We start from the raw sequence: 15,759 nt of genomic DNA, 5'->3' as shown, positions 1-15,759 counted from the left end.
TCATTGCATCTGACGATTATTGTCTCCCTTGTGGTTGAGAGGATCGTCAGTCTTTTATGGTTGTCCATTCGACCACTGATGGAGAGTAGTAGCTGAGAGTGGAGCTATGTCATGTCCTGTCGTGCTTACTCAGCTGCTCAGTGCTTTTACTCTGCCAGCCTCGACCACTCTGGAGTAGTGGGTCTTGAGGGTACAGTAGTCAGGGGGCTTGAGTTGTGAGTAGTCAGGGACCCTTAGCTATGTAGTTAGATAACTACTTAGTATACTGTCGCCTCAGTTGCTTTATAGTGGTTACGTGCGTGAGGCTTGTACGGTTTGTCACGGACCTAAGCCTCTCGGCCATACCAGGGTCGTGGTGTCTGGAGAGGTGGCGGGGTGACCATGGAGCATGCATACGTATTTTTGCATATGATGCGCGGTGCATCTGTGTATATATATTGCATACATGACTAGTAGATACTAGTTGCATGTGATTGTGAGTTGTTGCACTTGTTTGAGATATGCTTGTTGCATATGGTTGTCATGCTGCATACATGTCATTTATTTTACATGTATATGCAATTGTATTTATATTGCACAGGTGTCTAGAGTGGATTTATTGCAGATCCGGTGAGTTTACTGATTATTGTACCATGTGTCATTTCCAGATTGGGTATATGTTTACCATTTTATCAGTTGTAGTATGTGCAGATTTGTATGTCAGTTATGATCATTATACCATATGAGATAGACTGGTACTAGTAGTTGTGTTTATTGGATATGTTAGTATGATCATGTTCTTTATTCTCTACTGAGACTGTATATTTTGATCTCCATGTTTATTTATAGACCATACACTATCTTGTCTATTACCCGCTGAGTTACCTATACTCACCACCGCATATATATCTTATGTTTTCAGGTAGATGGTTGGAGTGTCGCTTGGAGTATCCTGTATGTCGGTCCTACGTCACATCCGAAGAGCGTTTCGGGTTTTGTTTATGCTTTATTTGTATTTGGTATTTGTTGTATTTGGTGTCACTACAAGAAAAACATCATTCAACAACACTCCAACGACAACGGTTTTATACCAAATCGTTGTCTTTTTGCCTTTTAACAACGGTTTTAACAAAAACTGTTGTCTTTTAGCAATTTTTTTAGCCTATGACAACGGTTTTTAAAAACCGCTGTCTATTTATGTTTTTTGGGACTACGACAACGATTTTTAAAGGCTACGATAACAGTTTTTTAAAACTGTTGTCTGTGTGCGTTTTTTTTGGGATTACGACAACGGTTTTTAAAAACCGTTGTCTATTAAGTGTTGTTAATGCCGTTGTTTTTTTCTTTCGCCGTTTTTTCTCCTTCGTCCTTTTTTATCTTGGCGTTTTTTCTTCCCTCTCCCCAAAATTTTTTGCCGCCGTATTCCATCCCTTTACCTTCTCGATCCAACCTACGATCTCTTCACATTGGCGAACCACTGAAAATAGGTTGCCTGACCTCCCTTTAGCTAACCCACAGACCTTAGCGGCAAGCCCACCCGCCGCCCCTTCTCGTTTCCTCTCCAAGCCCTAATCCCGTCGCCCCTTCTTTGCCCTGCCTCCTCCCTTCTGCCGCCCACTTCCACCGCTCCGTTTCCACTACCACTCTACACCTCTGACTGCACACTCGTAGGTCCTCCCTCTTCCCCCGCCTCTTCACCTCTTCCACCTCCGCCCTTGCCGTCGCAACCACCATCTCCGTCGGAGGCAATCTTCCTGACACCAACCTCTCCTACTTCGGCTCGGATGGGTGTGAGCAGGGTAATGCGTACAATAGAGCCTTTGGGGTCCCGCATTAGCAGAAGTTTCTTGGACCATCTACCCTTTTTATGGTTTATGGGTGTGGAAGTTGGCTATTATAGTCTCTCAAATCTATTTGATTGATTACACATCTGTTAGTCTTAACCATGAATTCATCCTACTTGGTTCCTTTTTTACTGTGGTAATTTGGTTGCATGCTCTATTCATTGTGTTTCTTATTTCAGTTATGAGACCATAAATTACTTTCCCTCTCGTAGTTTCAGTGCTGCAAATGCTATCAGTAGTTTTGGTTAGTCTCTTTTTTTTTTCTTACAGAATATTTATTTGTAATTAGTACTTATGTGGCGCATGGTGATACTGATACAAGCGACTATATCCCTTGGAAGCATGGTAGTCATATTGCTGTTTGTTATAATTTTATATTATTCTTTGATCTTGTCTGATCCTGAGAAGTCTTCTTATATGTTGACTATTATGTTTCAGGTGTATTTCATAAGTTATTTCTGGTAGATGTATTTTCTTGTGCTTCTTTCCTTTCTAAGGTAATCCTGTCTATCGCAGAAATTTTTAGACAGTTCAAAGTTAAAGAGACATTATCTTATTCATACAGGGGAGAGGGATTTCATATGCCCTCGTGAAGGTTGTGGCAAGGTGATTGCCCTACACTCAATCTCTAGCACATCTAAGTAGTATTGATTATGTTAAGTTTGACCTCTAAAACGGTATAGTCTTGTAATATTTTTCCATCTTATTTCATTCAGAATATTTTCTTTGTAGTGCTTTACTATTTTCAAGGGTTCTAACATGTTCTAATGATTTGAATGCAGGCCTTCTCATTGGATTTTAACTTAAGAGCACATATGAAAACACATTTAGTGGAGAACTATCATGTTTGTCCCAACCTAGAATGTGGAAAGCGATATATAAACGAAGGCAAGCTAAGAACCCACATGAAAATGCATAATGACAAGGTAGGCATTTCTATTTTAGTCTAAATTTGATGTCAATCCGATGGGCCTAGGCGTCCGATCCCGGCGCTATGCGTTGCTGGCAGAAGATGGGGTTGTCAAAGTGCTCAACTTGGAGGATGGAGGTGCCTTTACCTTCAGCGTCGCCGAGGACTTGCTGAAAGTCCTCTAACAACCCTTCAACGTCATCCCTGTTTCAGGTCCGTGCTTTTTTTTCCTTGTCTGTTTACAGTTATCTATTTTTATGATCTCCAAAACTATTGAATTTGGATAAACGAATCATGGTTACGCTTTTTGAAGAATGAAATATTTAGTATTTCCTAACTTTCTGGAGAACCAACTCAGGCAATTTAATTGACTGATGATGATTGTTGTGTGCAGACCAATTGTTCGTCCAAATGCTTAAGAGAACGAAATGCAATATCTATCATTCATAATCTAGGTGTCTGCTAAAATCTATCATGACAATATCTCCAATCTGTCGAGTAAGGTAATGAACACGATATTCTTGATTCTTCTTGTATATGATACTAAATGAAAAGCATACAAAGCTAGATCCCCACAAAGAAATAATTTATACTATTGTAATAACTCATTATTTATATGGTGGTATACTTTAAACAATTGTCGACCTATTTTGAAATTTTAAAAAGGCACAACAAAATCTCCAAATAGAAAATTTTTAATACTATCTACATTATCTATCTGGAATCTTCAACAGACGATAAAAATGTGAGTGATTTCTATTTCCTATCTCTGTTTCAGGTCTTGCTAGTTCTGTTGAGTACATTCCAAATGCAAGAGTTCCTCTGCTTAAATACATTAGCAGGCAGCATAATATTTCTTTTGATGTCTTCGTTAATAATCATCTTGGTGTAATGAAGTCCAACGTTCTTAAATGGCTATCTGAAATAGATGACTGTTTCCGTGACATGGTTTTAGTGGTTAGCATTTGTTGTGAGCATTTTTTTAAAGTGTTATTAGATTCCTTTGTGATGTTATTCCATTCCTTTTCTCAGCTGAAGGAGTGGGCTAAAGCACAAGATATTAGTGATCCAAAGTCTAGGAGTTTAAGTTCCTATGCCCTTTGTTTGTTGGTTATCTTCCATTTTCAGGTAAAGTTGTGAGTTTGTGATTCTTTTCTGCTCATTTCTTGATGCAATATCAACTATCAAATTCTTTTCTAGAATCCTTCGTGTTGTTTTACTTTTTCTTTAGCAGACCTGCGAACCACCAATTTTCCCACCACTGCGAGCAATAATTAATGAAGAAAGAATTTTTAATCGAGGTATATATCTTCTAGAGCCTTGAAACATCTTTATTTATTACGTCTTTTTTGCATGCCTGCATGTCTATAATTATGATATAGGCCTTTCCTTAGTGTATGTGTATTTTCTACTGTTTATTGTTGCAGGATGGAGTAACTTCTCTGGGACTCCTTTTGAGGATGTGTGTTCCACAAATATACAGAGGTTCAGATCTAGCAGAATCATAAACCAAAGCTCTCTTGCTCAACTTTTTCTGTCCTTTTTCGACAAGGTGCGATCTTTTAGATTCATGGCTAGTTACCTAATTGTACAACATTTAGCGTTTTAGACTGAGCAAGTCTCGATTTTCTTATCTTGAATTTATATAAAGTAGGCTATGATAGAAAGAGGTTGTTGGGGTATTGATCAAGATTTAATTTGTATGTGCAGTTTTCAGATATTAGAACTTCTGGTTCAGATTATAGCATCTCGACATATGAAGGACGACAAAAAAGCCATCGTTTTTGTAGATCGCTGCCCCTGATTGTAAGATTGTTGATGTTTCTGTTGAAATTTCTTGGAATGATTACTTGCAGTCTATAGCTAGTTGATGATCTTTCAACTTTACAGATAGAGGATCCTTTCGAGCGAATGGAAAATGCTGCTAGAACAGTCCGCTGGGTTGAACTACCTAAGATATCAAATGCATTTCAGAATGCGCACAATAAGCTTTCGTCTGGTTCGGTGCTCTCTGATCATGACTCCTTGCTCTCTTTTGACTAGGCCTTTCCTTGCTTCTAAGTTTCGCGAGCAACAATCGTCAACACATTGCATCTGTTTTATTTGATTATGTGAAAGATAACATTTTCTTTAATGCAAGAACATGACTTGTTCATTAGACTACGTATATAATTTTGTTTACTTCTTTTAGTGGTCTAGGATTAAATTAGAGAAACTGTATATATTTTTTGTTTACTTCTTTGTTGTCTCACAGCAAAGTGTGTGCACAACTTGATATTTTTGCTTGTTGACAAATATCAATTGGCTGAACCTTTTAGCCTTAATTTTTTCCCTTTCCTTGTTCGCTTTATTATTATATGTCATAGTTATTACAGGTGATCAAAAGTAGATATGTGAGGCTGCCTTGGTTTAGTTTCATAATGTTGTTTGACAAAGCATGTTTTTAGGATGAGTAAACAGTACCTTGCCAATGTTGGCCTCTAGATCAATGGAAAGGTGAGTACGTGGAAGGTGAATCTATTTTTCTTGTTCTGCTTTGTGTTACTAAGGCTTGATTCATAGGTTAGAGGAAGGGACACAGTTCTTGTCGATGCATTGTCAAGGCGCATTCCTCTTGTTAGCGACCAACCAACTATAATATTTGGTGTTGACATAACACATCCTCATCTTGGGGAAGATTCTAGCCCTTCTGTCGCAGTTGTAAGTATTTTGCCAATCTTCATTTCTTGCTCTATGTATAGTTGCCTTGATGTATCCTTACTATCTTGATTATATTTGGTTTGTCAGGTTGTTGTGACTTAAGACTGGCTCGAGGTGACAAAATATGCTGGATTGGTCTGTGCTTAGGCCCGTCAAGAATTAATTCAAGATATGTTTAAGGTCTGGCAAGATTCTCAGCAAGGAACTCTTACTGGTGGCATGATAAAGTATGAAATACAATCTAAAATTAGTTTTAAATAGAATGTTGGTTTTCTTTTCCAATTTACCTGCCTAAGTAGAACATCTGCCATGCAATATCCAGGGAGCTACTTATTTCCTTCAAAAAGGCTACTAGATAAAAGCCTCAACGGATTATATTCTATAGGTATGAATCTTTGGAAAACTTAAAAAATACTTGATTGTTTAGATTAATATAGCAAGTTGTACATTCAGGGATGGAGTGAGTAAGGGTCAATTCTATCAAGTTCTACTATATGAACTAGATGCGATCAGAAAAGTAAATTTTCCAAGAATTTATACTACGATTCTTGTTTCAGTGTTTTTGTACTCAACATTCCATTTGTGTTTCAAGCCTGTGCCTCTCTAGAACCAAACTATCAACCTCCAGTGACTTTTGTGGTGGTCCAAAAATGTCATCACACTATATTGTTTGCTAACAATCACGGTGACCACCAATTTGTTGATAAGAGTGGAAACATATTGCCTAGTTAGTTTAGTTGATAGCATGGATGCATCATTTTCAAGACAATTCTATTTTTTTATATTTTTTTTTAAACCTTGTTTTCTCAATGGAGCTTTCCATCCTTGAAATTCCAGGGACTGTTGTCGATTCTAAGATAGGTCATCCTATTGAATTTGACTTCTACTTGTGCAGCCATGCAAGCATTCAAGTAACTCATCTCACAACTAATACCTTTTGTATGATGTACTTATTCAGGTAACTGTTGTAAAAACATATGTGTGTTTATTATTTTTTCAGAACAAGTTTTTTCATATATATAATAGTGTATTTCTTTTAATATCAATAGGTTGTTGATCTCCTAGTGCCTTATCAAAGGGGTAGAAAGATTGGACTTTTTGATGGAGCTGGTATGGGGAAGACTAGATTTATTATGGAACTAATGATCAGCAATATTGGAAAAAGTTGGCATGAAAGAATCAGCAAGATGGAAAGAGGATTCCAATAAAATCCTACAAGTTGAAGATTGTGATGGGACTTGGGTTGAGAATAATTAAGTGCAATCCTACAAGACATGAACCACCATCATAAGTTTCTAGTCTTTTGGCTATTGTTCATTAGTTGCAAATGGAGTTTATTTGTTTATTTGTATTGGGATAAATTTTATTTGAATATGAGACATGTTTTTTCTTTTGTGATTGTAATTCTTGTATAAGTAACATTTTGAATGATATTGATGTGGGGAATATTCTTTCTTGATTATGATTCTTTATTATATATTTAAATTGAAATCTGATATATTGGTATTAAAAGATAATAATTTAAAAGACAACAGTTTAAAATCGTTATTGTTGTCTATCACATTCAAAGACAACGGTTAAAAATCATTGTCGTAGCCCCAAAAATGGTTGTAATTGGCAGTAAAAATGCTCTAAATAACAACGGTTTTAAACCGTTGTCTTTTCATTCAAAGACAACGGTTTAAAACCTTTGCAAAACTGTTGTCTTTTCATTCAAAGACAACGGTTTAAAACCGTTGTCGTAGCCCCCCACTTTTAACAACACTGCCAATTACAACGGTTTTAAAGGGCCTACGACAACGGTTTTTAATCGTTGTCTTTTAATATTTTTGTTGTAGTGTGTTGTTGTTGTATTCGTGTTGTTGTGGTTGTTGTATAAAGTCTATCCGGCTAGCAGTATGCTGATTGTATTATATTGGGCTTTCCGTTATCGTTTTTCCGCTGTGTTGGTTTTTAATGCAGTCGAGTGGGTTGTTCGTTGTATATATATAACTGCGTGGTTGTTGTTATATTTGTCCAGTCATGTAGGCTGAGATTATTAACTGCGTGGTTGTGTATATATTTCAGCCGCATGTGGCTGATGTATATTTTGTATGTATATATGCTTTGGATTGTCACCGGTACAGGGGAGATGATGCCGGATTTTTGTTTGGCAGAGAGTCCTCTAGGGGTGTGACAGCAGCTAAAGGGTTCAATCAAGTAGAAGGGTTAAACTATGATGAGACCTATGCCCCTGTGGCCAGACTTGAATCCATTAGGATGTTGCTGGCCTATGCAGCACACAAAGGATTCAAGCTATACCAAATGGACGTAAAATCCGCATTTTTAAACAGATTTATTAAAGAGGAGGTATATGTAGGTCAACCCCCAAGATTTAAGGACTTAGAACATCCAAATCATGTCTTTAGACTTTAAAAGGTCCTATATGGACTAAAACAAGCTCCTAGAGCTTGGTATGAACGTTTGTCCAATTATTTAATATCAAAAGGCACTATGTGAATTTTATTGATAGACTTCGCTACTGTTTACTTCAGTAATTATTAATTATGAAGTAATATATAATAATTAACTTTAGTAATAAATTTGATACAGTAAATACTATTTTAAATTTCGTAGAATAAAAAATATGGACTCATTTTTAATTTTATCTAATATTTTACTTTGTAGTATTTATTTAATGAAGTAATAAGTTATCAAATAAAATTAATATGTATAATTACTGAAGTATTAAGTTGGAAAGGTTAAAATATTTTTTCATAAATTGAATCTGTTTATAATTCTTCCATTCCTTGCTAATGAGTTGACCTCATTTGTTGGGTGCTAGGGTTTTGTTCTCCTCTTTTTCCTCGGCGAAGTTCTTGCTGTCGACGACCAATACATGAGCATCACCCAGTCCATGCCTCCCGCTACACCTTTGGTGCTGCTCTAGCTCGTGAGCCCCCCATCCCAGGCATAGACTTCAACACCCAAGTGCCCAATTCAGGATTCTTTGCGGCACTCGGCTGCCTCGGCCTCATCTCGGCTGTCGACAACCACATAAAAGGTTTTAGTGCCTCCTTCATCTCCCCTAAATAATCTGCCCACTTTCTGTTTGATCATGTTCTTGTACACCAAACTCTCTTCTCTCAAGATCTACCGATCCTGCTATTGCTTCTTCTCGATCAACCAACAATCTGAACCATAAATATACTCAAAATCCAAACTTTGCAGTTATAATCAAGTAATTCCAATGTTTTATCATCTTTGAAGAATATTATCAAAATCTGGCACTTCCTTTCACTATACCAACTACACAAATCACTCACTCAATTCCAGTTCATATGCTTACTAGAATTATAGTGGCAAAAACATAAAAAAAAAATATTTGCAGGCATATTTTCTGATTGGGGTTCAGCTAAACAAGTTATGCTTCATTGGTCTTGGTTTATCATATACCATATAGAAGTTGCATTGGTGGTTATAAGCTAATCTAAGTGAAACAGGATGTGTTTGTTCTTTTTTCTATCAATATTTGTATTTATGAAATGCATTTTAATTGGATAGACCAAAATAAGTATTCTATCTATTTTATCTTTTGTACTTGTGTAAATATGGAGACTGACATAAGTTAGACATGTTATCTTTTGTTACGTTTCCATAGTTTTAATTATAGTGCTATGATGCTTTTCTTTTGATGCATGCATGCTCTGACCACAGTTTGCTATTTATCGCATTTCTTTTCTTTTAGATTAAAAAGTCAATGGTTTTGATAACTGATTCTGCAAATATAAAGAGTGCATCTGGTGGTCAAATCGTAGCCAATTCAAAAGCTCACATGGCTAAGGTACAGAGAGTAGGCTCTCCAAAGGTCTAAGGTCCTTCCTAAACATCAAGGCTACAATGAAAGAACTTTGTCATAGAGAAAAAAAAGACCACTATCCATAGCTAACTCTATATCTATCATAACACCACTAATTAAGTTTACAAGCAATTAGGTCAAGAATACTTCTTCATGAATTCCTAGATATCTAGGCTATTTAATAGTTTACTGAAAAATGTATGCTCCTACTAAGCTACTATACTATATGTAATGCCTGTTGTTGAATTCTCTAATTTAATGGCTATGGAATAGGTTTGGAAAACATGTCTAAATTTAACTAGATGCAGATGTATGAAGATTGTTGTTCAAAAGACATTTTCTGTCAAATGTTGGCTTTGTTTTATCTTCCTTCAGGCTTGATTAACTAATTTATTCCCTGAAGTATTCTACAAAAATTATAGGTGATGTGCATGCTTCACCTACAAGTAATCTTGGTAATTGTTAATGTAATTATCGTATCTTGGGCATATAGATTTTGATTGTCTGCTTTGCTTCATGAGGCTAAAAGGAAAAGAGAATTGTTATATCTTTGTGAAACAAAAAAATTTCTTGCCATGACATCTCTTATAAGCATCCATTGTCACTTATTTGCTTATCATGTGGTATTAAATCTTTTCTTATTCTGAATATTCCTCTCCATGAAAATTCTTATATGAGGCAATATGCGTGTCATATAATCCTTCTTGTTTAAGTTGAACTTTGATATACCTTACCTGCCTTAATGAGAAAGTTATTTTTCTTTAATTATTATCAATATAGTTTTTTATCAGTGCATCCAAGTTCAAACAAGTTCAAAATAAATCTTCTCTTCCCTTTTCTTAACAAATACCATCATTTTTGTTTCAGGTAGTATTGAAGGAACACTTGGTTCTAACTTTGTTTAGAGATGAGGTAGGTAAGCGTTGTACTATAGTATATTTGGGTTAAAATTTCTATTATTTAGACAACAATTAATAATTTTTATTATTTGGATTGTAACTTCTTACATGACATTTTCAATTTTATTAGGGTAATTTTAAATAAAATTGTGGTGTTGAATATGGATATTGTGTGATGCAGTACATGAAAGAGATAGTCTTGGATGAAGATCCACAATTGGAGAGAAAGGTGAATTTCTTCTTTATGAAATATTTTCATTATAAAATATTGAGTCATTTTTTATTGATCCTCAAACTTTTGTTAATGTTTAGTTTGCAGCATCAAAAAATAAACAGTATTACAATCAATCTCAGTATGATGAAGTCAGAAGTGAATGGAGTGAATTCGTCTACTTCTATGTGGGTGCCTAAGTGTAGGCTATGATATAAATTTTAGACATGTATTTAAAGATTTATGGATACAAAAGTTTTTGGGTTATGGTTAAACATGTCTTTTATGAATACACTTTTGGATTGTATTTGATATATATTTGTGATATATTTGTTTAATTTTGGTGGTAAAAAATATTGTGTTTTAGTAAAATATTATAATATAAATTTTTGTCAATTAAAATTTTATTGCAGTAAAATATGGTCAATTACTTTGATACTATAAATAAATGATGAAGTAATACAACAAAAAAGACTTCACTAAATTTAAATAGTGGTGTAGTTAAAGAAACTATTTACTTCACTACTGATCAAATTTATGAAGTAGTTTGTATAAATTACTTCATTATATTGAATTTTTTGTTGTAGTAAAATATACTCTATTACTTCTATACTACGATAAAGTAATACAATAATAAATACTTCAACCAAGACAAATTATGCATAAGTAAAATTAAACAAACCAAAGATGAAATTTACATTTATCAAACTAAATATGCTAAGGAATTAGTTAGAAAATTTGGAATGGAAAACTCAAAAAATATTAATACACAAATGACCACTAATATTAAAATTGACTCAGACATAGAAGGTAAACCAGTAGACTTGAAATACTATCGAAGTGCGATAGGAAGTCTACTGTACATAACTGTGAGCCGACCAGATATTCTTTTCGCAGTAGGTATGTGTGCAAGATACCAATCTTGTGCAAAAGAGTCTCACTTAACCTTTGTTAAAAGAATACTAAGGTATATTAAGAGAACCCTAAATGTAGGATTATGATACCCTAGATCGTGCACCCTTGACCTAACTGGCTATTCTGACTCAGACTATGCCGGGTGTAAGCTAGATAGAAAAAACACAAGTGGTAGCTGTCAATTTCTAGGTTAGTGTCTAGTAAGTTGGTCAAGCAGAAAGCAACACTGTGTTGCTTTATCTACCACTGAAGCTGAGTATATAGCCCTAGGTGAATGTACATCTCAACTGTTATGGATGATGCATACCCTAAAACACTACAAAAAATAAGGCATTTTGGGACAAAATTAGGGACGAATTTTAAAAAAAAATTCGTTGCAAAAATTTTAGGGACAAAATTTGGGACGAAAATTTTTTCGTCCCAAAATGGTTGATGCCAACTTTTGGAACGAATTAGGGATTGTTGCAAATTTGGGAACGAATTTGGGGACGAATTTGGCGACGAATAAAATTTTCGTCCCCAAATTCGTTGCAAAAAAATATACAAATTTGCAACGAAAATTATTTTTGTTGCAAACTTAGGAACAAATTTGGGGACGAATTCACATAAATTTTCTGCCAAATTTGTCTCTATTTTTGCAACAAATTTGGGGACGAATTCGGTGACAAATTATATTTTGTTGCCAAATTTGTCCCTAATATTGCAACGAATTTGGGGACAAATTCGGTGACAAAATTTTTTTTGTTGCCATTTTTGTTCCTAAGTTTGCAACGAATAATAAATTTGTTGCAAAACTGACAACGAATTTGGCAACAAAAACTTGCCAAATTCTTTGATAATCATAAGATCAATTTTCGTCCCAGAATTCGTCCCAGATTCTGGAACAAATTTTGGGACGAATTTTGTAGATTCGTCCCAGATTCTGGGACAAATTTTGGGACGAATTTTGTGGATTCGTCCCAGAATCTGGGACGAAAATAATTTTATCCCAAATTACGATAGAATTGGGACAAATCATTTTCGTTGCCAAATTCGTCCCTATATCAAATATTTTTTCCAGCTTCAATTTATTTCTGCAATACAATCCAAATACATAAAAACCAAATTCAAATAACAAATAATATGCATTCAACACATCCTAATTTAACATTCAACACATCCTAATTTAACATTCAACACATCAACTCATAATTCAAAAAATATAAAGATTTCAACAAAGTTTATAAAATCCATCTTGTTCAACAAAGTTTATAAAATCCATCTTGTTCAACAAAGTTTACAAGTTCAACAACCCAATGTTTTATAAGTCCATCATCCATCCAACAACACTAAGAATACATATAGTCATCTTCGTGTGCCACAAAATCTTTGATCCCCATCAAATCTCCTTTGCCTACATAACAACAAACAAATAAACTAGATTATGTGTAACAAGAAAGATTGTAAATAGTATACGATATGGCCATGTAAAAAGAATAATTGGAAACAAAACATAAATGTGAAATTCCTTAAACATTCTAATAAAAGCCCTAATTCTAATAAAAGTCATATTTACCAACGATATGAATCATCCATGTCATAGCAACGGTAAATAAAATTATAAGCATTATTTTGAAGCTAAGTACATGTATCGTAACTATGATACAACCTAATATAATTGGCACATCATATAGAGAGAAAGAGAGAGAGATCTTGTGAAGTATGGTATTAGGGTTCAAATTTTCTCACTTAGTTAACTTTATTTTTCATTTTAATTTGCTGAATTTATAGTTTTGTCTTTGGTTGGTATTTAATGTAAACTAAAGGATGTTTAAAATAATTGTTCCTTTCATTGTGTTAACTAGTTGACAATTTCATATGAATAACTTTAGCACATTTTTAACAACTCTTTGCAAAATATTAAGGTAGGAGGATGCATCGTTATCTAGTAAAGAATTTTAGAATAGTGTGATGTAATTCTAGATGAAATATAGAACTTTTATGTATCTATATAGTTTTGAGACTGTACATAGATCAAATTTAGAACTTTTATGCATCATTATCATTGAAGACAAAACAAGAAAGAGCAACTTATCAAAAGAAGGAACACAATTAAACAACTATTTAAAGCTAACTTTAACATAATTATTTAAAGTTAACTTTATATAATTAAACAACTATAACATAATTATTTAAAGCTAACTGTATATATAGATCAGTAAATGCATATTAATGAACTTAGGAATACCGAAAAGAGGTGAACAAATACAGCTGTCTTCAACTACAGTGAGATCACACCAAATTGAGACCTGCACAAACAACATTATCAAATCAGGACAAAAATAAAGTTAGAGTATTAGAGACTTCATTCATATTGCCTAGTTAGAGACTCCAAACGAACCTCTGGATTAGTAGCTCGAGAATCTCTATCAAAGTGCCTTCCTCTTTTTGTTCCTTTCTTCTTTTTATCTTTTTTACCCAAATCATTGGATTCATGTGCCAAAGTATGAGAACCATTTGATATTATAGATTGCTCCAAATTTATGCATTTCAGATATAGAGTTTGCCAGACAAACATTTTCCTTCTTTGAATTACAATACAAGCATAACTCAAGTAAATAACAGAATATGAAACATAATTGAAACAGAGTAAAATTGAGTTCACATTTTCAAAGAATCAACAAAGCTCCTACAACAATATGTTATTTATTGCTTCCATGTACCACATGAACCCAGCCAAACAATAAACCAATTAAACAACGAATAAAATACAACTGAACCCCACAACTTACCTTGAACCTTCTGCACCTTCTTCCTGACCTATCCTTACAACCTTCACAATGTATACGGACTATAAGAACACATGTCTGCAATTGAAAACATGTACTGATTAATACGCATGAAAGTCAATATTTTCTACAAATAATTCAATTCTCATTTCATTAAAAAAAATAGAAACTAAAAATTAAAAACATATTATTGAAGAAATCACAATGAAATCCTGAACAATGTACTTGGTGTTGATTTCTTAGCAAAGATTTGGATATACCATTTTGATTAGTCATCTCGTCAAAGAGTCTCTGAGTTATCTGAAACGATTCTTAATAAATAAATGGCAAATCTAAAATCATTTAACTGAGCTCTTACTAGTTTCTAGAACTAAAACCCTCATCAACGATCTCTAACCCTTGCAGAATCGAGGACAAATAAAACTAACCTTATTCATTGGCTTTGTAGGATCGAGGAGTTATCTTGGATAGCCATAAACCAGGGAAACAATACTGCAGAGGCAAATCAAGCATAAGAGAAGGCGCATATCAATGGTAAAGAGCAGAAAAGAGATCAATCCTAAGTCAAGTGCGAGAAATCAAACCAAATTTAGGAAAACAAGCATGTTTTTATAGGAAACTTACATCAAGATGCTGCTGCATGATCTTGGGCTTCTTCTTCACCTGCAGAGGGAGACCCGTCGGTCTTCGGCATCTCGCCCCGCGAGGCCGAGCAGATGGATCCGCAGCAGCGGATGCTGCTCGAGCTGACCTGGGAAGCCCTCGAGGACGCGGGCCTGCGCCCGTCGAGCGTGGCCGGCAGCAATATCGGCGTGTTCGTCGGCGCCTCGTCCGCCGGAGAGAGGGAGATCCGAGAGAGGGAGATTCGAGAGCAGTGGGCTTACCAATCGAAAACCTTCCACGGCCGGAGATCAAGCGGTCGTCGCATATCACGCCGCCATCGTCGGTTGGAGATGTGGCCGAAACCCTGGAAATCGCAGGTTGGAAGGGGAACGGGGGAGAAAGAAATGGGGAAGAAAACAAGAATCGGAATGGGATATAGACATAGGGTTATTAGCATCAAAAATTTTTTGTTCCCAATTTCGACCCTAATCTGGGACGAATCCAGGATTCATCCCAGAATTTATTTTTTTTTTAATAAAAAAGGAAAAAAATCAAAAGGAATAAATACAGACCTAGAGACATCGGAATTTAATGAAACAAGTTTCTATGCGTTCGTATCATTGTCCTGATCGTAAATCTATCAATAAAAATATTTTTTACCAAATATATATATATTTGGAATTTTTTAATCCCAATTTGACCTTATTTGGTGTTAAAAATTCAAATTACTGAAAATAATAATTAAAAATTATGGATGATGACGTATTTACGATTAGCTCAATGATACGAATGCATAGAAACTTGTTTCATCAAATGAGTCTCTAGGTCCATATTTAAGCCTTACATGTTTCATTTTAATTATTTAAAAATAATTTTAGATTTGGGACGAATTCGGATTCGTCCCAAATTTTGGGACGAATCCAGATTCATCCCAAAATTTAATTATTTTTAAAAATAAACAAACTTGGACGGCTTAAATACGGACCTAGAGACATCGGAATTTGATGAAACAAGTTTCTATGTGCTCGTCTCATTGTCATGATCATAAATCTATCAATAAAAATATTTTTTACCAAATATATATATATTTGG

The 15,759-nt window shown here is 34.7% G+C and overlaps 1 protein-coding gene and 2 long non-coding RNA genes across 6 annotated transcripts; 2 read left to right on the top strand and 1 right to left on the bottom strand.

Annotated features, from left to right (window-relative positions):
• Window positions 1-2,789: 2,789 nt before the first annotated feature.
• Window positions 2,790-4,809, top strand: LOC122044101 (protein HESO1-like). The gene is made up of 7 exons (XM_042604642.1): window positions 2,790-2,871; window positions 3,512-3,690; window positions 3,766-3,861; window positions 3,968-4,034; window positions 4,161-4,285; window positions 4,444-4,539; window positions 4,624-4,809. Exons 1-7 carry the CDS (start codon window positions 2,790-2,792, stop codon window positions 4,774-4,776), a joined length of 798 nt encoding a protein of 265 aa, XP_042460576.1. The 3' UTR covers window positions 4,777-4,809.
• A 3,413-nt stretch (window positions 4,810-8,222) lies between these two features.
• On the top strand, window positions 8,223-10,493 carry LOC122040132. Of its 2 annotated transcripts, XR_006128525.1 has the most exons (4): window positions 8,223-8,476; window positions 10,139-10,183; window positions 10,352-10,399; window positions 10,483-10,493. It is a non-coding gene; the product is annotated as an uncharacterized LOC122040132 (long non-coding RNA). The 2 variants fall into 2 exon arrangements; XR_006128524.1 differs by lacking the exon at window positions 10,483-10,493 and having other exon boundaries at window positions 10,352-10,457.
• A 3,029-nt stretch (window positions 10,494-13,522) lies between these two features.
• LOC122040131 lies at window positions 13,523-15,111 on the bottom strand. 3 transcript variants are annotated; one of them, XR_006128522.1, is made up of 4 exons: window positions 14,949-15,111; window positions 14,493-14,556; window positions 13,677-14,364; window positions 13,523-13,584 (listed from the first exon to the last, which is right to left on the bottom strand). It is a non-coding gene; the product is annotated as an uncharacterized LOC122040131 (long non-coding RNA). The 3 variants fall into 3 exon arrangements; XR_006128521.1 differs by lacking the exon at window positions 14,949-15,111 and adding an exon at window positions 14,689-14,733 and having other exon boundaries at window positions 13,677-14,142; XR_006128523.1 differs by lacking the exon at window positions 14,949-15,111 and adding an exon at window positions 14,689-14,721.
• Between the last annotated feature and the right edge of the window lie 648 nt (window positions 15,112-15,759).

The sequence above is a fragment of the Zingiber officinale genome, chromosome 2A (genome assembly GCF_018446385.1).
Source record: "Zingiber officinale cultivar Zhangliang chromosome 2A, Zo_v1.1, whole genome shotgun sequence".
Classification (NCBI taxonomy): Eukaryota; Viridiplantae; Streptophyta; class Magnoliopsida; order Zingiberales; family Zingiberaceae; genus Zingiber; species Zingiber officinale.
This window is presented reverse-complemented; position numbering and strand designations above follow the sequence as displayed.

Coding starts and splice junctions, on each gene's coding strand:
- LOC122044101 (XM_042604642.1), top strand. CDS start 2,790: ATGGGCCTAGGCGTCCGATCCCGGCGCTATGCGTTGCTGGCAGAAGAT. Junction 4,286..4,443: donor TTCTGTCCTTTTTCGACAAG/GTGCGATCTTTT, acceptor TTGTATGTGCAG/TTTTCAGATATTAGAACTTC. Junction 4,540..4,623: donor GTAGATCGCTGCCCCTGATT/GTAAGATTGTTG, acceptor TCAACTTTACAG/ATAGAGGATCCTTTCGAGCG.